This window comes from Xenopus laevis, chromosome 5S (assembly GCF_017654675.1).
Source record: "Xenopus laevis strain J_2021 chromosome 5S, Xenopus_laevis_v10.1, whole genome shotgun sequence".
NCBI lineage: Eukaryota > Metazoa > Chordata > Amphibia > Anura > Pipidae > Xenopus > Xenopus laevis.
Window position 1 is genome coordinate 49382124 of NC_054380.1, and position 23796 is coordinate 49405919.

Sequence of the window (23796 nt, forward strand, 5' to 3'; positions counted from 1 at the left end):
CTAACATGTGGGTTAGAAGATGTTGAAAAGTGCAAGGGTTGAGGTTAGCAGACTTCTGCATTATCTAACAAAATATTTGAGGACTCATTTATGAATGGTGTTAGTGCAGTGTACACAATGCTATTTCAGGTGCAAGTCTCCATGTTTTGTACCCACAATGCCACATATTCTCCCACAATTCCAGTTTAATTTCAGCCAGAAGGTGGCATATTACATGCTGCGATTGGGCCTGTTCTTTGGCCACAATTCTGTTGACAATCAAGTGCAAATACACTGCATCAATTGATGAAGGCCACTATGGGAACCATGGAGCTACCGCCATCTTTGAGGTGGCAGTAGCTCCAGGGTTTTCCTGCATCAGCTGATCCTGATCCATGCTGCTGTGAGAAGCCTGGAACTAACACTGTGCACAATTAAGCTGAACATGCTGGCATCAAAATCCACAAATGCAAACAGCAATGGCTTTAGACACAAAGGAGTGACTTTAGACACAAGTACAGATTTGCATAATGCCTTTGGCAAAAGTTACCTGACCCATCCTCAGCTATGGTTGTGATTAACAAATGAGAGATAAAATGTGCAATTCTTTGCACAAAACAAAAAATATGTCCATGTTTCACTATATTATGATTTTTTTTTAAATTGTTTCTGTATTTGATTTTATATAATATAATTTTATATAATTTGTCTTCCTAGGTAAATTAAAATTCTCCTTCCTTCATGGAAATTCCTACTGGCAGTGAAAGGCATAATATTATATTATAATATCATTCATGTGTTTTTTAGTTGAGAATATACTGTAATATAATCATTTGCACCTAACCTGGTAACCCATTAAATATCTGATTTGTTGCTATAGGTTACACGACCAGGTGCAACCTAAGCCAATTTTATTACATTAATCTGTAAGATTGTTTCTTTTATTTTGCAACTATAACAAGATTAGATTTTGTGACATTACCTTTCAAGCATTATTGTCTCCAAAAAACATGTTTTAATTAGCAAGAAAATACATTTTTACAGAAGCCCATCATAACTACAGCCCTTACTTAATATCTTAATAGCTAAAAACCTGCATTGTAATATAGCGAGTTAGGTTCAAAAAGACACACATCATCAAGTTTTTTTATATAACCTCTGGTAACCTGCCTAGCTGCTAATTGATCCAGAGGAAGGCAAAAAAGCCTTAAATTTTGGTGGATTTCCACAAAACCAGTTTGTGCTTGCAACAAAGTAATATTTATGTGTGACTGTAGAAGGCTTACCAGAGACTGCAAGCATCATAATGCAAGCACATGAATTACATTGAACAGCAGAGTCTCCTGACTCCAGTAGTTCCAGAACTGGTTCCAGTAGTCCCACCTGTACAACAAGCTCTTTGTTCACTGCAACGAGTGTAAAAAATAAAGTTAGTACTATATTTTATGAAAGTCAGGATCCAACAACAACATTGCATAAAGTTAACTATTAGAAGTTATTAGGCAAAAAGTTAAGTTAATGGGCCAAACAATGCACCCTGTAAGCATTATCTGATTGAGGCAATCTCAATTATCGATTGGGCAGGCTAAAAAATACCAACTATCAAGGCTAAGGGGTCTTGCCAGCGATCCCTCCTTTGGCCCAAAGGTCAAACTATTGTATAAACCCATAGGTGCCCTATGCTTTAGTTTGATGCAAAGGCAAAAAAAATGTAGAAGGGCTGGATTATGGTATGGATTGCGTTCTAAACTAGCAATGGTGACAACCACCCTTCCCAATCAGTCTGATGGAGGGGAGGCACAGGGTCTGCTTCCTCAGCTGGTAATTTAGCCAGAAACACCCTTGCCACAGGCAGCCAGTTGGAGCATGAGCTTGTTACATTAGTATCTGATTTTTTACAGTAATTTGTTTTTAAAAAGACACATTTAATGAGTATACAATATATATAAACCATACATGTTCAATAATATGCACATGACAAAATAAAAGTTTAATTTTAAAAATGAAACACAAAAATATGGATCAAATTACATTTTAGAAGAAGAAAATAAACTATTCTCTTAAAAGACCTACACTCCATATTCTCATTAACTGGGACACAGTGACTGCAGAACTGGTATTATATAAAAGCAACAAAGTCATAATAAATTAAAATAACAAATAATAAAACACCATTCTGAAGGATTCTGAAGAAGAGGTTAGACAATCCTTCCTTACACAGTCAATACTGCCATCCTCCATTATACAAAGAATGGGGGTCATGAAAAATGGTTCTGGTGAACTGGAACATCATATATGCCATGAGATTAAATACAGTAAAGCAATTAAGAAGTTGGGTTGCAATCCTAAATCTGTTATATATCCATATGTATCTGAAACAGAACTTCACAGCACTTGCAATATTAAGTATTGAACCTCTTTTCTTCTAATCTAAATGATGAAGTTGACTGGAAGGTTCTAGTGTTAAATACTGTAGCACATTAAAATGTTTATTTATGGTCCCCTTGTATATTTTATACATAGAGTAGTCATCCTATCTCCGTTTAAGCACCTCTCCTCCAATGTAAACAATCCAAACTTGGTCTATTTTCCCTCATAACGGAGACCTTTTTATGTTCTGTGTTTTAAGATGAGAACCTCACATAGTGAAGTTATCATTTTAAAGGGATGGTTCACATTTAGGTTAGCCTTAAGTATGTTTTCGAATGGCCAGTACTAAGAAATCTTTTAAATGGCCATCATTATTTATTTTTTATTATTTCACTTCTGACTCTTTCCAGCTTTCAATGGGGTCACTGACCCCATCTAAATAACAAATGCTCTGTAAGGCTACAAATGTATTGTTATTGCCACTTTTTATTACTTATGTTTCTATTCAAGCCCTCCCCTATTCATATTCCAGTCTCAAATTCAAATCCGTGCATCGTTGCTAGGGTAGTTTGGACCATAGCAATCAGATTGCAGACAATGCAAAATTGCAGAGAACTGCTGAATTAAAGGCTATATAATGCAAAAACCACAAAGAATAAAAAATGTAATTAACTGCAAATTGTCTTAGAACATCACTCTCTACATCAGTGATCTCCAACCAGTAGCTTGTGAGCAGATGTACTGCTAACTTACAATTGTGAAAAAATCAGCCTATAAGGATTTAGCCCTTTCATTCTCCTCCACAATTAATTTTTTTTTATATACAGGTTTTCAGATACATACATACATACATACGCCTTCCTTTTCTATTTCCTTTTTGCTCCGTTCTGTGACTCATTTAGACATGTTTCAGAAATGCTAATGACATTTTATTTTTTTGACAGTGAAATTAAGTTCAGCTCTCTCATTTTATCAGCTACGGTTCTTGTTAACATGCATTTTTTTTTAATATATTTTTTATATATAACTTCTAATCCTCCCTGTCATATATATCCTCCTCCACCACTCTATACATATTATCCCTTATTATGACCAGAACCTTATCTTACCTGTGTTCCTCAGAAAATACTCAAAACTCCTTATACCCCTTTTTTAGAAGTGATTTGTGAAAATCACTTCTAAAAAAAACTTCCCACTCCTTTGACTTTGTCATTCATATCAATGTGTACCACAACATTGGGTTTTCAGCAGCCCCTCCTAAAAATCTGTCCACTCAGTCTACCATCTAGTGCCAGATAAACAACAGTTTCTCATATAGTATCCTTCTTAGAGTGGCACCCTTGGAATGCTCTGGGGGACAGCTTACTCCATAAATCAAGTTCAGAACTGTCCACCCCAAAATATTTATCCAAAAAGGCAAATCTGTTCTTTTAGCTTTGCTATGGAACAGCCATCATGCCCGTCCAACCCATGCTTACCATTTTAACTGTAACAAACCTGTGCTTAACACAGTGTGCAGTGCTTAGCTTCCTTCCAGCTGACAGATATGGGCAAGCTGGGAATGAAGACACACAGGGAGGACCATGGGAGTTATTTTCCAATATAAAACAGAGTTCCGCGTAAGCTATGACCACTTCCTATGGGAAAGTGAAGAGACACTTCCATTTCTCATTTTCACCTACACTCTAAATTAGAAAGTCCCCCATGCAGTTCAGAAATAATGATAGTTTTAGAGGGTGAAAAGCTTTCAAAACATTTTTTTATTGCTCATTACATAGGAAGTTGAAAGATTATACAAAAAAATAAGTATTGTACAAAATGTCTTCTCTAATTATATTAATAAAAGATTTAATGATATTAGCAAGTTCTACAGGTTGGTATGTGACTCTATTAAAGGAATACCCTCACATACTGTATATGTATTCAACTCATACGAAGAATTGTAACACTTACAATATCCCTCAAGCAAAAAGTTCACGAGTGACAAGGAAGACATCTGCTGAACTTCTAAATCACTGGACTGCAGCAAAGCTTGATATGGCTCCAAAAATTCAGGTGGCAGCTTGGCAGTCACTAGAAACAGAAATGAAACCAATATGTCAAGGTCTTTTAAAACAAAAGCTTTTTAAAGTTGTGCACATTTAGATGTATAATAAGAAATTACTTTGGTCAGGTCTTCACATACATTTAGTTATTTATTTTCATGAGAAATAACTTAATATAAAGTATACATTGCTGTCTCTCAGTACTACGATATGTACGCAAAACACCTGCATGTCACCATCGTGCCACTGATGGTCTGGCTCGTGCCTGCAAGGAGGGGTACCTAGATGGAAGATATCCAATTCAAAAGGTTGAATTTAGAAGTTGTGTAACTCTCTACATGAGTTCAGTGATAACTAGAGAAAGTACTTCACATATTGTAGTGTATGAGCTCAACTCCAACTCATTGTAGCCTGCCTTCAGTAGAACTACTACTCTGTAAGCCTATAGAATTGATTTTATATATCTGTCCTTGGCACTTACATGGTCACTTACTGAAGTCACAGATAAGTCATACAAGTAGTTATTAGGCTAAAAAAAACTTGAAAAACCTTAATGTAAAACTTTGGCATTTAAAAGCTTGCAAAGTCATGTAGAAGTCAATGGGAGCTGTCCTGGGCAAAATTTAAATTTAAAAGTAATTGTTCAACTGTTTTGAGCTTGTAAACTCACAAATTATAGACATATTGTTTTTTTCCCCATAATTTTATTTATTACTTTTTATAAATATGCAAATATTTGAGTTTTTTCATGTGAGTTTATTAAAGTAAAAAAAACCTCTAAAATTACACAAATCCTGAATGCTTTGTGGTATCTTTTACCTCCTGCGATTTTCAGTACAGCTTTTTAAAAAGCCATTATTGTGGAGTCAAGAACCACGACAATCAATGGGCACTTAACTTAATTATTACCTTTTCTTCTCCTTTAACATGGTAATTCAGTAATAGTTATCTCCTATATATTGATTAGTATTATTAGCAGATTTATTAAAACTGTGGAATTAGAGCTCACCAAGAAAAAAAAGGCAGCTTTTTTTGGATGAGTAGTGAAACTTTTCAAGAAAAACTCCATTGTCCAGTTGTCTGGATTAATTCTACTACATACTGTATATCAAAGGTTGTACTTACTGTGCTGGCTCATATGTAGATAATAGAGAGCTGCAGATTGTTGTAGATCGGCATTTTCAGAAAAAGCCAAGATCCTTAGGGCATCCAGTGTTTCTTTGCTTAGCTGTCTCTCCCCCAGTCCTTCAAACAATATTTAAGATGCTAATAGATTAAGGAATGTATGTATGCATATCTTTATTTATTTAGCATCACTTGTATATGCAGAGCAGTATAGTAAAACACATTAAAAATTGTGGGGAAATAATCATGATGATGATGATCACAATAATAATACTAATAATAATGATACTACTACCACTAATAATAACTAACTAACTACAAGTTAGAAAATAATCAATGTAATAAATATAATTATACACAGGAACAAAATGCCACATGAGTAAAAGTTATAAATCCATAAAGTGGCATGCACTTCTCTGAATAATACTATTACTTATGAATTAAGATTATCAGTTTGTGCACATTTGCCAGAGCATTCATGGGACAAAAAACTTGCACAAACAACAAATCTTAAACATGAATCCAAAGGAAAGATCTGTGTAGTGAAGAGATAGAAGCCCCTGTTGTTGAATATGGGAATTGTTAATATTAGAATTGGAAGGTTTTTTTTGGACCTTTGGGAGAAGTATATGGGTTAGGGCAGTTATAGGTATGTGTGGGTTTTCTGACTGTCAGGAGAATGTGTTTACAGCAACTCTTTTGAAAAATGGATTTCAGTGCATGATTCTGCTGGAGGAGTGCTATTTACAGATGCATTTTGAAAAAAAAAAATATGTTTTCCCATAACAGAATCCCTTTATGATTAGAACTTCCCTGCATAACAATAGAATGGTTGTCATTTAAAATAATAGTAAATCATTACTACTCTAAATTTGTTCCCTTAAGAAGGTAATGTAAGAGCATTAGAAGAGAACTAACCCCTAAAAATAAATATTGCTAAAAATGCCATATTTTATATATTGAATTTATTGCACCAGTCTAAAGTTTTAACTTCTCAATAGCAGCAATGATCCAGGACTTCAAACTTGTCACAGGGGGTTACCATCTTGAAAAGTGTCTGCGGCACTCACATTCTCAGTGGGCTCAGAACAGCTGTTGAGAAGCTAAGCTTAGAGGTTGTCGCAAATTATCAGGGCTGATTAATATTAAATTCTGATGCTAGTTGCACTCATTTTTATGCTGACATGTAGTAACTGTCGGTATTAATTACTAATCTGCCTTATATTGTATATTGTATATTGTATCTAGTCTATGTGTACTGTATATTTCGAGTCAGTCCCTAAGCTCAGTAACTGACAGCAGCACACAGCATGTGCTGCGAATCAACAGAAAAGAAGACCAGGAGCTACTGGGGCATCTTTGGAGGCAAAAACCTCCCTTCTAAAGGGCTTTGGTTGCCTTGGGCTGGTACAGAAGTACAAACATAATGTACAATATTACTAGCCCACTTCTTTCTCCTTTAAGGACCCCCATAAGTGGCTGAACTCAGAAGCAATGTAGTTAATAGGCATAAAGAATAAAGCATTTAAAAAATATACGCTGTGTTTAAAGAAAATAAATACTATTAGAGCCAAGACTAACATCCCCCATTTTAAAATTTTATTAATACACAGATTAATGCACAGATGTCTCTCAGCTCAAATCAAGTCAGTGACTGACAAAGGATGTGGTCCATGAATGAAGCCCACTACAAAAAGAAAAAGCTTCACAACTAGATTAAGTAATTATGGGTGACTTAGTATACAGAGATTTACTGGCATAATGGGGTAGTCAAGTTAGAAAAATAAATTAATTTTAACTTGGGGGCATAGGAGGAGGGTGATTTTTTTGTTTGGGTAGGCTAAGTCTAATGTTACATCAACAGTTTCTTCACCTGTGATTTTCCACTGGTGGGGAAACAGTTATTCAGCCCCATAGTATAAGCACTGGCAAAAGTTGTAATTCTGAGCACAAATGGTGGATTTGTATCTACAACTGAAATCTGTCCCATACATGGGCTGACTTAAGCTCTACTTACTGATCACACACTGCATGGTTAAGTACAAAGTCATTTTTCACTTGACATGAACAAAGCCCAGACTGTTTTGAAAATAATATCCATAGCACTCTCTTATTATCAAAATTATAAAAAAGTTCAGTTCATCCACATTACTGGAAATCAGGACTAACCATTGGGTTGTTTAACATTAAAGCATGTTATTGGTCTACTTGCACATTAAACACAAGGAATGATGTGTCATTTATAGAAGATCTTATACATAGAAAGTATAATGCAGATCTCCTAACAAGGAAGTATGCAGACTCGCCTCTTACTATATTCACTTATCCCAAGAGGCTGCAGTCAAACCTCCTTGCTTCCCACATATGCTGTTGCAATCTACCCCCATGTGGCTCAGTCCTCAAACGCTCACCATCCTCAGCCCTCAGAGCAATTTCCCCTGAGGATATCGTAAAATGCTTTCCGTACATATACTGCTAAGAAATGTTTTAACTAATTGTATCAACTAAATGCAGCAAATTTAACAGTTCAGAATCTGCTCCTGAATCACTGAGCTGTCAGACTGAGACACCAGAGGCATGAACATTAAACTTCAATTTTGGGAAAATAATAAAAAGTAAAAGATGGAAAGCAGTTGAAAGAAGTCAACCATCCTGGGTAAAGCTCAGTCTCACCTATTCCCTAACTAACTGGGCTCAGCAAACATCAGCTCTTAAACTTTCCCATCTGAAATCTCCTGAGATATTCAGTGCAAATGATCATGATGACATCACTGGAGTTACCAGGAAGGGATTTGTTTTCTAAAGACATTATTCAGCAGCACCCCTCTTCCCCTCCCCAATACTAGCTCAAATAGACACATTGGTCAGAGTTCTTTTATTTTTTTTCTTTGAATTTAGATTTTTTAGGCAAACAGGTTTGGGGAGGTTTAGCCTCCCCAAGCCTTAAAGGGGTGGTTCACCTTCAAACAACTAGTTGTTTTCAGATAGATCACCATAAATAAGACTTTTTCCAACAACTTTCTATTCTCTATGTGTGACCGTTTTCTAATATTGAAGTGTAAAGTGTCATTTTTCACCTTCTGAAGCAGCTCTGGGAGGGGGGTCGCCGACCCTGTAAATTGTTCTAAATGGATTCATTTATTTGATACAGTTCTTATCTTTGTCCCTGCTGAGCAGAATCTCTGGGTTTCATTACAGGCAGCTGTTAGAATTGATACAATAGTTGTTAATACTCCAGAGATGCTGCTGAGAAATGTATCAACTAAGGGGCCCATTTACTTAGCTCAAGTGAAGGAATAGAAGAAAAAATACTTCGAATTTCGAATGGTCGAATATGGCTTCGACCTTCAACTACGACTTTGACTTCAAATCGAACGATTCGAAGTAAAAATCGTTCGACTATTCGACCATTCGATAGTCAAAGTACTGTCTCTTTAAAAAATACTTCGACCCCCTAGTTCGCCACCTAAAACCTACCGAGGCCAATGTTAGCCTATGGGGAAGGTCCCCAAAGGCTTCCTAACAATTTTCTGATCCAAGGAATATCCTTTGATCGATGGATTAAAATTTTTTAAATCATTATTCCTTCAATTTTTCAATCGTAGGAATAGCGCTAAATCCTTCTACTTCGATATTCGAATGCGAAGGATTTACACTCGGCAGTTGAATATCGAGGGTTAATTAACTCTTGATATTCGACCCTATGTAAATCTGCCCCTAAATGTTGCAAAATTGCACCTGAATTACTGAGCTGCCAGACTGAAACACCAGAGACACGAATATTCAACTTTAAACTTTGAGTTTGGAAAAATAGTAAAAAATAAATAATGGGAAGTACCGTATATACTCGAGTATAAGCCGTCCTGAGTATAAGCCAAGGTACCTAATTTTACCTCCAACTGGGAAAGCTTATTGACTCGAGTATAAGCCGAGGGTGAGAAATGCAGCAGCTTCTGGTAAGTTTCAATCAAAAGATTGAGGGTTTCTGCTCCCATTGGAGGTGCCAGCGTCTCGTTTTTGGATGCCGGCAACCATTCTTGGATGCCGGCGAATATTCTTGGAAAATATTCTTGGACGCCGGCGACTATTCTTGGCCGAGGTAGAGTTTTCAGCATATTTTGGGGGATGAAAAACTCGTCTTATACTCGAGTATATACGGTAATTGAAAAAAGTCTTTATTTCTGTGGAACAATCTAAAAACAACTGAAGTGTTTGGAAGGTGAACAACCCCTTTAAGGAAAATCCACCTATGCTTGGGGTGCCAAAAGTTAGGCACTTACCCGACACCCTGGATTGGTGCTCCTTTCAGCAGAAAACTATCTGCCAGCAAGCAGCACTTTCCAGGGGCAGACAAATGCATAGTAGAACAAAATAGCAGGCTTTTTTATTCAAGTTCAGCTTTTCACTCCACTGCGCATGCTCAGCAGTGAGCAGAAAGAAGAAGCAGGAAGAGAATAACCCCATGGTGATTGCTGTTCGGCAACTCAAAGGAGACCCAGAAAGCTCAGCACGGCTGGGCCCCTTTTAACCGTTAAAGTGATACCGAAACTAAAAGCGACTTTTTAAATTATGAATGTACATTAAGGGGCCGATGCATCAAGGTTCGAATATCGAGGGTTAATTAACCCTCGATATTCGACTGGGAATTAAAATCCTTCGACTTCGAATATCGAAGTCGAAGGATTTTGCGCAAAAACTGCGATCGAACGATTAAATCCTTCGAATCGAACGATTCGAAGGATTTTAATCCAACGATCGAAGGATTATCCTTAGACCAAAAAAACGTAGCCAAGCCTATGGGGACCTTCTACATAGGCTAACATTGGGTTCGGTAGCTTTTAGGTGGCGAACTAGGGGGTCGAAGTTTTTTCTTAAAGAGACAGTACTTCGACTATCGAATGGTCGAATAGTCGAACGATTTTTAATTCGAATAGTTAGATTCGAAATCGTAGTCGAAGGTCGAAGTAGCCCATTCGATGGTCGAAGTAGCCCAAAAAACACTTCGAAATTCAAAGTTTTTTTACTTCGAACCCTTCACTCGAAGTTAATGGATTGGCCCCTAAAAGTTACCTATAGGTCACGTTGATCATTTTTTGCCGAGAGGTTTTTTATGTAAGTTATTGTTAGTTGAAGTTTCTAAACCTGACTGTCCCATTTAAGCCTGTCAGATAAAGAAGAACAAAATCTTAACTAAAGAAGTAGCTAGAAATGTTGTACATTATGTTTTTGGCTTCTTATCAGCCCAAGACAACCGCAGCCCTTTAGCAGTAAAGATCTGTGTCTCCAAAGATGCCCCAGGAGCTCCCCATCTTCTTTTTCTGCTTATTCACTGCACATGCTCTGTGCTGCTGTCACTTACTGAGCTTAGGGGCCCACTCACAATATACAGTACACATAGAATATAAATGTCACAATATACGGCTGATTAGTAATTAATCTGTGCTGCCATGTAATTACTACATGGCAGCACAGAAACAAGTGCAACTAGCATCATAATTTAATAATCAGCCTTATAGCATCATCTTATATTACAGACCAATCTCATTTTCTGTTGGATAACTTGTGACGACTCCTAAGCTTAACTTCTTAACAACTGCTCAGAGCCTACTGAGCATGTGAGTGTCACAGACACTTTCCAAGATGGTGACCCCCTATGACCGGTTTGAAGTCCTGGATCATTGCTGCTATTGAAGCTTTAGGATGGAGCAATAAGTTCAGTATATAAAATATAGCATTGTTAGCCATATTTATTTTTAGAGTTTGGTTCTCCTTTAAAGTTTCTAATGCTAACGGACTCCTGGTGCACAAATATGGCAGCCCCCTCATACAGGAACATGGGGCATCAGACAAGTAATGTAAAAGCATTGTGCAAATACTTTATGGCAAAGTTATAAGTAGCTTTCAAAGGCAATATTATGATAGATGTAAAAAAGAGTTTTATTTCTTGTGTCAATATCGCTTTAAACGCCACCGGTCCCATCCCGGCCCCAATGTGGGAATGTTTGAAATATTTAAAAGTCTAGGCAGGACATTCATCTTTAGGATATTAGGATATTGATTGTATGTAAAATCACAAAAGTTTGACTGTGTGTGTGTATGCTGGGGAATAGTATGCTATGATTGTACTGAAATGTATACAAGTGTTCAGACATGATCTGAATCCCCAGCTATTTAGATGTTTCAGTAAACCACACAAAGGGACAGTTTTATTTTAGCCTATGTACTGTGCCTCTTGTGTGAAGAGTAAAATATTTAGGACATTTTGAAAATGCTCAGGTTCCCAAATTATATTTCTTAATAGTGACGGGACTAGAGATGGTTGTAAGGTGAAATACAAAAGGGGATAATCTACTAAAATAGCAGTTTCCCCCTCAAATTTAAAATTCTTTTGGGTTTATGACACAAAGAGACCTATTTATGAAGCCTAAAAATTTTCTGGTTGAGTTTTAAAAGGGAACTTGAACTCTTGAATATGTAGTGCTGTTTTAGACCATTTTTGTATCCATTGTTAAAATGGAATATTATTGAAAAAAGATAGCGTAACTAGCGTAAGATTAGTTGTTAAACAATATCTTAGTTATGAAGAAATGCTGGTCAATTCGATAAAAAGGAAACCTAAATCCGTGTTTAAATAATATGTAAAGAGGTATGCATGGACATAACAGCTTAGTTTTTTTTGGCACAATGTACTTATCCTGATTTGCAGGGCATCCGGGTGCAATATGTACTTTAATGTAACTGTTGGGTAAAGTTGAGCCAAGTCCCATCTGCAGCCCCTAGCTCCTGCTATACTACAGTTGCTAGCAATCATCCACCATACACTAGGTTCGATTTTAAAGATTTTGACAGAGAAGTTGTAGCTTGAGAGTCTTTCTGTGGCTTTGTAAAGGGCACAATATATAATTTCAAATCTAATGCTTAAAATTATGTATGTATTATCAGACCTTCCAATGACTTCATCAGGCTCCAGAAAAGCCATTCCTGGGAACCAATTTTGATTAATAAATATACATCAGTATATTCCCCTAGGAAGCAAGGAAAGTTGTCGCAAAGCGAAACATTTGTGGTTTGACAGAAATGTTGGTCGCGGTTGTTTTAAAAAAAAAAAAAGCATGCTTTTAATACATTCAAGTTATCTGGGACAGCTGAAATGTTTATTTGGTACAAGGAAACCAAGCAGAATAGCTTAAATGGAGATAAAAAATGATATTGCAGCAAGCAGTAAAAAGAATCCAAAACTATGTAAATATTAAAGCAGGAAGCATGGAATCCTAAATCTCAGGCGGGGGTCAGTTGGTCGATGAGAACAGGAAAAAAAGCAGAGATTCTGAACTGTTGTTTTTTTGTCTACACAATTGAGGAACCACATTATGAAGGTTACTTCTTAATAGTTCAACATATACCAACACACATTTTCTTCGGCACACCACTTACTTTCTTTCCATAGGGTGTATTCAACTCCTCCAGCTACTTCCAAGCCAATTTTCCACACAAGAATTTCCATAGGGAGGAAGCACACCAGACACTTGGCTTTGCCTTTTAGAACATTTATTCCAGCAGAGTTGGCACAAGCTTTCGGGGTCAACCCCTTCCTCAGATTGCACCTGAGGAAGGGGTTGACCCCGAAAGCTTGTGCCAACTCTGCTGGAATAAATGTTCTAAAAGGCAAACCCAAGTGTCTGGTGTGCTTCCTCCCTATGGGAATTCTTGTACTTCTTAATAGTCCCAATTCTAGTAATATAATGAGTGATGCATAGTTCACACAAGAGAAAATTCAAAACTTGTAAGTTCCAGGACCGGATGGTATTCATTACAAGGTACTAAAGAAGCTTAGTTCTGTAAATGTCAACCCGCTTTACTTGATTTTTCAGGATTCATTGAGGTCTGGCACGGTGCTGCGAGACTGGAGAATTGCTAATGTAATGCCGCTATTAAAAAAGGGATCCTGCCCTCAAAACTAGTGGCTGATTAGTCTGATGTCAGTGGTAGGAAAGCTTTCAAAGGAGTCTTAAGGGATAACATACTTGGCTTCATTGTAAATCACAATACTATGCACCCGGGCCCAACTCTGCCTAGTTACATTATTGACAACGTACCACCCCTTTAGAGAATAGAAGAAAAGAACTTTCATATGAAGCAGCGTAGGTGAGGGCAGTGAGGTAGTGTAATGCCCTGCCTGATGTTGTGATGGCAGATTCTATTAATGCCTTTAAGAAGGGTCTTGGATGATTTCTTGGACAAGCATAATATCACAAGCTATTGTGTTACTAAAGCTTACAATTAGTACATATATTGTTACATATATATATAATTTATATAGATCTGTATAAGTGTGTGTATATATGCACTCAATGCACTTGAATCAAATAGTTCCTTAATAAATATAATACATACAGAAGGAGCTATTTGATTCAAGTGTTAAGCACAATACAGAAATACTAACAGGGGACAAGTATTACCCCTGTTCTTTTTTTAGTCGCCCCAATAAAAACAGTGAGTTAGCAGGGATCCAAGATTTGTCCTGTGTGTTTCGTTTGATTGAAAGGGGATACTTTCCTTCTTTTTCTTCTTTTATTTAAACAATACATTTCTAGCCTTACAGAGCATTTGAGTTTTGATGGGGAGGTGACCCACATTTGAAGGCTGGAAATAGTCAAAAGAAGAACATAAGTAATTTAAAAAGTAAATAATGGCAACCAATTGAAGTTATTTAGAATTTGCAATTCTATAACACACCCCTTTAAGTCTGCTTGCTGTTACTGCTTACCCTGTGTTAGCTTTAAAGGAACAGTAGCATCAATAAATGAAAGTGTTTAAAAAGAATGAAAATATAATGTACTGTTGACCTGTACTGATGTGTTTGCTTCAGAAACTCTACTATAATTTATGTAAACAAGATGCTGTATAGCCATGGGCAGCCATTCAAGAACAGAATACACAGTTTATAACAGATAAATTCTAAGAATCCCATTGTATGCTACAGATCTTATGTTATCTGCTGTGTATCCTGTGCCTTTTCTACTTTTTTAGCTTTGAATGACTGCCCCTATGGATACACAGCAGCTTGTTTATATAAACTGTTGTAACGTTTCTGAAGCAAATACACCAGTTTTACTACAGGGAAATACCATATTAAATTGTCATGCTTTTAAAACATTTGAATTTTTTAGTGTTACTGTAAAGTTATCAATGCTGATTAACTAGCTCCTGCACTATTTACACCTCAGATTGAGACTGTAACTTCACCTATTCACAACTCAGACAGACTGTAAAAGGGTTTACATGTTAGCAGGTCCCTAAGGGGTTTCATTATGTGCTCGGGGGTTGCTGTGCAATTCCCAGGGAAAAATGATGTATATGGATTTAAGGTATGTTTTCATATGATTTAATAAACTTTTTTCACATATAAGTAATGAGTGAAATTCCCTGTGAATTCTGATGCTACGAGCATTAAAATTATATAGGGTTTATTGAAATATATGGCTTATTTATATCAAAATTCAGAATAAATGGAAGTTTCAAAGTAAAACAGGAATCAACATACTTTAGATTGCAAGTTGAAAAATGTCAGTAACAGTAAATGAAAATAGATTCAGAATATATTCTGATGATTCCAAAGTGGTAAATATGCCTTCTTCTTGAAACTACTAACTGCAAAGCTTTGCTAAAATTTATTTTTGTTTTTATAAAAACTGCCTCAAAACTTTTTCAATATGTTACCTCCAGGGATCAGTTTGATGGCCAAAATGTATAGGATTACACCCATACGTCATGTACAGACTTTAAAATATACCTCACACATGCAAATTTCATGTCTTGCATTTTGTTTTCTTCAAAAACACACTGTCTATTTAATGTGTTGTAAAAGACACAAAATAAAGATAGATACTGTTGATTCTAGGCACTTACCACCTACCCTGTCAGCTGCCACCTAATTCAGAAAATGTACAGGCCCAGGGTTCTGCACCTGGAAGCAAAGCACTGCTATTTTCTTCTCTCACCCAGGGTTGCACAGGAGATGTCTGGAGAAGAAAATCGTGGTTTGGGACCAGGCCAGTGCCTTTTTCTTTTTTAATAAAGGAGTACTGTTTGGGGTAAGAAGTTTAAAAAAGAAAACAAGCAAGTTTTTTTGTGTGCAGTAACATGTACAATTGCTAAAGTTATATGTTGATGTGTTTGCAGGTGTGTAAATGTATACATTAGTGTTAATAAGGGTGCTAATAAAAAAAATAGATTGTAAGCTTTTCTGGACATGGTCCTCTTTGCCTTGGTTGGTTTGTATGTAATGCTGTATGTGTGAATAAAACCATTTATTGTACAGTACTGTGGAATATGTTGGAGCTTTATAAATAAAATTTAATAATAATAACAACAATAAAGTGGGTAGCTGGAAGGCTGCTGACAGGTAAAGGATTACAGTGAAGAAGGGGGTGGCACAGGCGGCTTCAGGGAGGATCCAAACAGCATACATTTGAGGTCTATTTTAGGAGGAACTGATCCTAGGATCCAGCACTAGGGCCCCAAGGATCATTCCCAAGGGGCCTGTGGGCAAATACAAATCTGCTACACTGACAAAAATCACATTTCACGAACTACCAAAGAACATAATTTGTTCAGTTTGTTCCTTGTCTGTGTATAACAGTTACATGCTTGGCAAAAAATCAAACACACATAAGCTCATATGTAAGGCTGGTGGCCCATAGGGAGATTCGTCCGCAAGCGACACATCTTTGCTACTGCTGACAACTAATCTCCCTGAAAGCCTTCCCACCGGCAAGAATGTGAATCGCCGGTGGGATGGCATTCGCATCGCTTTGTTTTTCCGAAATTGAAGTTTCCTGAGGCAAGATTTGGCGTTTGGCGACTAATCTCCCTGTGTGCCACCACCCTAACATATTTGTTTATCTGTACTGTAGGTTTTGCAAGGATTTGTGGATCAGCACATCAGTAAGATTAGAGATCAGCAAACACGTGCAGTTAAAAGGACAGTAAACAAAAGAATAATGGATTCTCCCATCCCCCACTGTCTTTCCAGAGCACAATGCTGGTTGCAAGCAAATGTTTAACATGAGCATAGATTAGACAAACACCACAGGTTTAACGATTAATGGTGAATTCACACACACATACAAAAATAACTACCAGGTTTTTATCATTGTAGCAATCATTCAATTACTGTAACCACAGTATAGTATTTGTGTGAAGTGTTCACTCTTTCCTGCTAAAAAAGTAAATGAGTCAAATAAAGCCAACCTTACCCGTTTCCATGTGATTAAGGAACTCCTGGGCAGCTTGTTTCTCGTGGTTCTGAATGACAGGCTCATATAATTGCCTGACCTTGAAGCCTTTGGGTTTCATGCAGCAGCACTCACGTACAAGCATTATACACTCCTTGATCTGCTCCACTATTCTGGAGGAGAGTCTCTTGGCAAAGCTTACAATATCTTGCAAGAGCTCCAAGCACCTCTGACACAGAAGACCCATATCTGCTCTTAGAATACTGATCCAGCTGCTTCTCTTCTTTTAGCTAGTTGCGATGTCAGCTTCTACAGTGCAATTGATACTGCCATTTGAAATCAGGTAGAGAAAATATAGCTATATCAAGCAGGCACCAAAATAGTGTTTCTACAATAGGGTTTCTGTTTCCCTATTAACATAGCATTTTTTTCTAGCGTGCTCTATTTGAGTTTGCTGAAAAGCCGACCTGACAACAGCTCCTACTATGTAACTGCCAAAACAAAGCAATAAAGGCTGCTGATTCCCACTACAGGACACAGACAGGATTACACTGTGATGTAATAGGAGTCACTGGCTCACCCACTCTACATGCTGCAGACAAAGAACAGGTTTTTCCAGTTCTGTTTGAACAAAGGTTTAGGCATATGTTAGTTGCAAACAATATCTACCGTTTCTGTTGGGTGGAGGGGGCAAAGTCATCAACCAAATGTAATCTGTTTACTAATTTCTCACAAGGTCCAGCAAACAGCCCACAGTTTATATAATCTTGTTACTAGGAGTGCTGTTGAAACAAAAAATAAAAATGTGTTTACTATTAGTAAAAATAATAAGTAAAAATATTATGGCTCTATTAAAATGCCACATACCTTTTATTCATGGGGTTCCAGGTAGAATGCCTGTATCAAGTTATCTGGAATGCATCTCATTTTCCTGTACTTATGGCAATATCACAGCAAAAAGCTGGTGGTTGCATGAATAAAAAGAATATACCTAATACACATACATATGTATTGTACCTAATATAAAAAACATCAGAAATGAAGAGGATGTCAACCTTCATGTAAGAACACATCATCAATTTCTTCACCTTTAATTTAACTTTTAGTATGTTATAGATTGGCTAATTCAAAGCAACTTTTCAACTAGCCATTGTTTTTTCTTTTTTTTATATTTTTTGAATGCTTTGCCATCTTTCCAGCTTTCAAATGGGGGGGGGGGGGTCAATGACCCAATCTTAAAACAAACTCTGTAAGGCTACAAATGTATTGTTGTTGGTACTTGTTAATAATCATATTTCTATTCAGGCCTCTCCTATTCATATTCCAGTCACTTATTCAAATGAGTGCATGGTTGCTAGGATAATTTGTACCCTAGCAACCAGATTGCTGAAATTTCAAACTGGAGAGCTGCTGAATAAAAAGCTAAATAACTCAAAAACCACAAATGATAAAAAGTGAAACCCACTAGAGATGTCGCGAACTGTTCGCCGGCGAACTTGTTCGCGCGAACATCGGGTGTTCGCGCTCGCCGGAAGTTCGCGAACGTCGCGCGACGTTCGCCATTTTGGGTTCGCCATTGTTGGCGCTTTTTTTTGCCCTCTCACCCCAGACCAGCAGGTACATGGCAGCCAATCAGGAAGCTCTCCCCTGGACCACTCCCCTTCCCTATAAAAACCGAAGCCCTGCAGCGTTTTTTCACTCTGCCTGTGTGTGCTGAAGAGATAGTGTAGGGAGAGAGCTGCTGCCTGTTAGTGATTTCAGGGACAGTTGAAAGTTTGCTGGCTAGTAATCGTTTTGATACTGCTCTGTTATTGGAGGGACAGAAGTCTGCAGGGGTTTGAGGGACATTTAAGCTTAGGTAGCTTTGCTGGCTAGTAATCTACCTTCTACTGCAGTGCTCTGTATGTAGCTGCTGTGGGCAGCTGTCCTGCTTCTGATCTCATCTGCTGACTGCTGCAATAACAGTAGTCCTTGTAAGGACTGCTTTTATTTATTTTTTTGTTGTTTTACTACTACTACTACTACTACTACTATAAGAGCCCAGTGCTATTAGTCTAGCAGTGTTGGGGAGTGGGACTGGTGTGCTAATCTGCTGCTCCTAGTAGTTCAGCAGCACCAACTTTAATTTTTTTTTTTTAATATTCATTTTTTTTTATTTTACTTTTTTTTATTTTACTACCGCTGTAGTAGTGTATAAGTTGACCTTTTAGGCATTATTTGCCCTGTAGGCATTATTTGCACACTGTTTTCTTCAACCCGCCATCTAGCTGTGTGACCTTGTTCACATTCTGTCTAAATATCCATAATATTACCGTCTCCAGAAAAAACACCGGAGTGACTTTTTTCAAGCAGCCATAATATATTTTACGTAATCCGTATCCACCGCTGTAGTAGTGTATACGTTGACCTTGTAGGCATTATTTGCACACTGTTTTCTTCAACCCGCCATCTAGCTGTGTGACCTTGTTCACATTTTGTCTAAATATTGATAATATTATCGTCTCTAGAAAAACCACTTGAGTTACTTTTTTTCAAGCAGCATTCATATATTTTACGTAATCCGTATCCACCGCTGTAGTAGTGTATACGTTGACCTTGTAGGCATTATTTGCACACTGTTTTCTTCAACCCGCCATCTAGCTGTGTGACCTTGTTCACATTCTGTCTAAATATCCATAATATTATCGTCTCTAGAAAAACCACTTGAGTTACTTTTTTTCAAGCAGCATTCATATATTTTACGTAATCCGTATCCACCGCTGTAGTAGTGTATACGTTGACCTTGTAGGCATTATTTGCACACTGTTTTCTTCAACCTGCCATCTAGCTGTGTGACCTTGTTCACATTCTGTCTAAATATCCATAATATTACCGTCTCCAGAAAAAACACCGGAGTGACTTTTTTCAAGCAGCCATAATATATTTTACGTAATCCGTATCCACCGCTGTAGTAGTGTATACGTTGACCTTGTAGGCATTATTTGCACAGTGTTTTCTTCAACCCGCCATCTAGCTGTGTGACCTTGTTCACATTCTGTCTAAATATCCATAATATTATCGTCTCTAGAAAAACCACTTGAGTTACTTTTTTTCAAGCAGCATTCATATATTTTACATAATCCGTATCCACCGCTGTAGTAGTGTATACGTTGACCTTGTAGGCATTATTTGCACACTGTTTTCTTCAACCCGCCATCTAGTTGTGTGAGCTTGTTCACATTTTGTCTAAATATTGATAATATTATCGTCTCTAGAAAAACCACTTGAGTTACTTTTTTTCAAGCAGCATTCATATATTTTACGTAATCCGTATCCACCGCTGTAGTAGTGTATACGTTGACCTTGTAGGCATTATTTGCACAGTGTTTTCTTCAACCCGCCATCTAGCTGTGTGAGCTTGTTCACATTTTGTCTAAATATTGATAATATTATCGTCTCTAGAAAAACCACTTGAGTTACTTTTTTTCAAGCAGCATTCATATATTTTACGTAATCCGTATCCACCGCTGTAGTAGTGTATACGTTGACCTTGTAGGCATTATTTGCACACTGTTTTCTTCAACCCGCCATCTAGCTGTGTGAGCTTGTTCACATTTTGTCTAAATATTGATAATATTATCGTCTCTAGAAAAACCACTTGAGTTACTTTTTTTCAAGCAGCATTCATATATTTTACGTAATCCGTATCCACCGCTGTAGTAGTGTATACGTTGACCTTGTAGGCATTATTTGCACACTGTTTTCTTCAACCCGCCATCTAGCTGTGTGAGCTTGTTCACATTTTGTCTAAATATTGATAATATTATCGTCTCTAGAAAAACCACTTGAGTTACTTTTTTTCAAGCAGCATTCATATATTTTACGTAATCCGTATCCACCACTGTAGTAGTGTATACGTTGACCTTGTAGGCATTATTTGCACACTGTTTTCTTCAAACTGCCATCTAGCTGTGTGTATTATCGTTTCCAGAAAAACCAACTGAGTTTTTGTTGTTGTTGTTTTTTTAAAAATAATGCCAGGCAAAGGCAGGCCGCCACGCAGAGGCCGTGCTAGGGGCCGTGCTGCTATGCAATCCTGTGGCCCTAGCAAATTGCCCAGTTTTAAAAAGCCAATGACCCTGAACTCCCAAAATGCTGAAGAGGTAGTTGACTGGCTTACACAGCACACCCCATCCTCTACCGTTTCTAACTTTACCACAACATCCTCCTCATCCTCCACTGCTATGGCCACCCCACGTAACACTTCCTCCACCACCGGTGCCCCTTCTTCACTGGAGTCAGAGGAGTTATTTTCCCATGAGTTTCTTGAACTGAGTAATGCGCAACCATTATTGCCAGAAGAAGATGAAGGAGATGAGGACCTTACACCAGATTTAATTCTGGCAGAGAACACGATAGAGATGGACATAATGAGTGATGAGGAGGAGGTCCCCGCTGCTGCTTCCTTCTGTGATGTGTCAGAAGAAATTGATGCATCTGAGGAGAATGATGATGAGGAGATTGATGTTTTGTGGGTGCCTAGTAGAAGAGAGCAAGAGGAGGGTAGTTCAGATGGAGAGACGGAGAGTCAGAGAGGCAGTAGGAGAATAAGACTTAGAAGAAGCAGGGAGGACAGCCCGCAGGGATCAGTAGGGCAACAACATGTATCGGCACCTGTGTTCAGCCGGCCAACGCACCCGCCATTGCCGCCAATGCCGCCAACTTCTACTGTTACCGCCAGATCGCACACTTCCAAAAAGTCAGCAGTGTGGGATTTTTTTAATGTGTGTGCCTCTGACAAAAGCATTGTAATTTGCAATGAGTGCAGTCAGAAACTGAGCCTTGGTAAGCCCAACAGCCACATAGGTACAACTTCTATGCGAAGGCACATGAGCGGCAAGCACAAAGCACTTTGGGAGCAACACCTCAAAGGCAACAGGCAAACTAAAAGCCACACTCCTTCTGGTCCAGCATCTTACTGCTCTACCTCTGCTCTCCTTGACCCGTCTGAACCACCCTCCACTCCGCCTTCCACCTTGACCACCTGTTCCCATTCCCAGTCATCTGCCACCAGCCAAGTTTCTGTGAAGGCCATGTTTGAGCGTAAGAAGCCAATGTCTGACTGTCACCCCCTTGCCCGGCGTCTGACAGCTGGCTTGTCTGCACTCTTAGCCCGCCAGCTTTTACCATACCAGCTGGTGGACTCTGAGGCCTTCCGCAAATTTGTAGCAATTGGGACACCGCAGTGGAAGGTACCCAGCCGCAATTTTTTTTCTAAAAAGGGAATACCACACCTGTACCAACATGTGCAGAGCCAAGTTACCGCATCTCTGTCACTTAGTGTTGGGCCAAAGGTCCATATGACTACTGACGCATGGTCCTCCAAGCATGGTCAGGGCAGGTATGTCACCTACACTGCCCACTGGGTGAACTTGGTAATGGCTGGGAAGCAGGGAATGGGTAGCTCAACAACAACAGTGGAGTTGGTGTCACCGCCACGGATTGCACGCGGTTCTGCCACCACCTCTACTCCTCCATCGCTCTCTACCTCGTCTTCTTCCTCTTCTTCTTCTTACTCTGCTGCTGGGTCCTCCTTCTCCTCCTCCACACCTGTGCACCCCCAGCTCCCCCTAGGCTATTCGACGTGCCAGGTACGCCGTTGTCACGCTGTCTTGGGGATGACGTGCCTGGAAAGCAAAAACCATACCGGATCTGTACTCCTGTCATCTCTGCAGTCACAGGCCGATCGGTGGCTGACCCCACACCAACTGCAGATCGGAAAAGTGGTGTGTGACAATGGAAGCAATCTGTTGGCAGCGTTGAGACTGGGCAATTTAACACATGTGCCCTGCATGGCACATGTGTTAAATTTAATAGTCCAACGTTTTGTCTCCAAGTACCCAGGATTCCAGGACGTTCTCACCCAGTCCAGAAAGGTGTCGGCCCATTTCAGACGTTCCTACACAGCCATGGCACGCCTTGCTGACATTCAGCAGCGCTACAACATGCCAGTCAGGCGTTTGATTTCTGACAGCCAGACTCACTGGAATTCAACGCTCCTTATGTTGGAACGTCTGCTGCAACAACAAAGGGCCGTCAACGAGTACCTTTTTGAACTGGGTGGTAGGACTGGATCTGCAGAGCTGGGGATTTTTTTCCCCCGTTACTGGGTGCTTATGCGCGATGCCTGCAGGCTCATGCGACCTTTTGAAGAGGTGACAAATATGGTCAGTCGCACCGAAGGCACCATCAGCGACCTAATACCCTTCGCTTTCTTCCTGGAGCGTGCCGTGCGACGAGTGACAGATGAGGCTGTAGACCAGCGTGACGAGGAGCTGGAAGCGCGCGATTTCTGGTCGGAATCACCAGAACGAACCCAGGCACCTGCTGCAACGCAGGGAGAGGTGCCAGAAGTGGAGTCAGAGGAGGAAGGTGGCTTTGTGGAGGAGGAGGAGGAGGACCAACAGGAGCAGGCTTCCCAGGGGGCTAGTGGTGACCTTTTGGGGACCCCTGGTCTTGTACGTGGCTGGGGGGAGGAGACCGTGGATGATGCAGTCCTTGATAATGAGGAAGCGGAGATGGATAGCTCTGCATCCAACCTTGTGAGAATGGGGTCTTTCATGCTGTCATGCCTGTTGAAGGACCCCCGTATCAAGAGGCTTAAGGAGAAGGACCTGTACTGGGTCGCAACGCTACTAGACCCTCGGTACAAGCATAAAGTGTCAGAAATGTTACCAACATACCACAAGTCCGAAAAGATGCGGCATTTACAAACCAGCCTGCAAAACATGTTGTACAATGCTTTTAAGGGTGATGTCACTTCAGGAACTCATCAACATTCCAGGGGCAGAGGTGCCAGTAATCCTGCCACGAGCGCACCTGCAAGGACAAAGCCCTTTGGCCAGTCTGTAACGTCAGACATGCAAATGTTTTTCTGTCCAAGGCAGCGCCACAACCCTTCTGGATCCACCCTCAAAGAACGCCTCGACCGGCAGGTAGCGGACTACCTGGCATTAACTGCAGATATCGACACTCTGAGGAGCGATGAACCCCTGGACTAC

At 39.1% G+C, this 23796-nt stretch overlaps 1 protein-coding gene across 1 annotated transcript in view; it reads right to left on the reverse strand.

Annotated features, from left to right (window-relative positions):
* Positions 1–17431, reverse strand: part of LOC108717416 (vacuolar protein 8) — a 39004-nt gene extending 21573 nt beyond the window's left edge. The window contains exons 1-4 of the mRNA XM_041564523.1: positions 16778–17431; positions 5520–5639; positions 4303–4422; positions 1266–1385 (exon numbers count right to left, since the gene is read on the reverse strand). Coding sequence (XP_041420457.1) covers positions 1266–1385; positions 4303–4422; positions 5520–5639; positions 16778–17003 — 586 coding nt within the window. The 5' untranslated portion in view covers positions 17004–17431. The remainder of the gene's footprint in view (positions 1–1265; positions 1386–4302; positions 4423–5519; positions 5640–16777) is intronic.
* Between the last annotated feature and the right edge of the window lie 6365 nt (positions 17432–23796).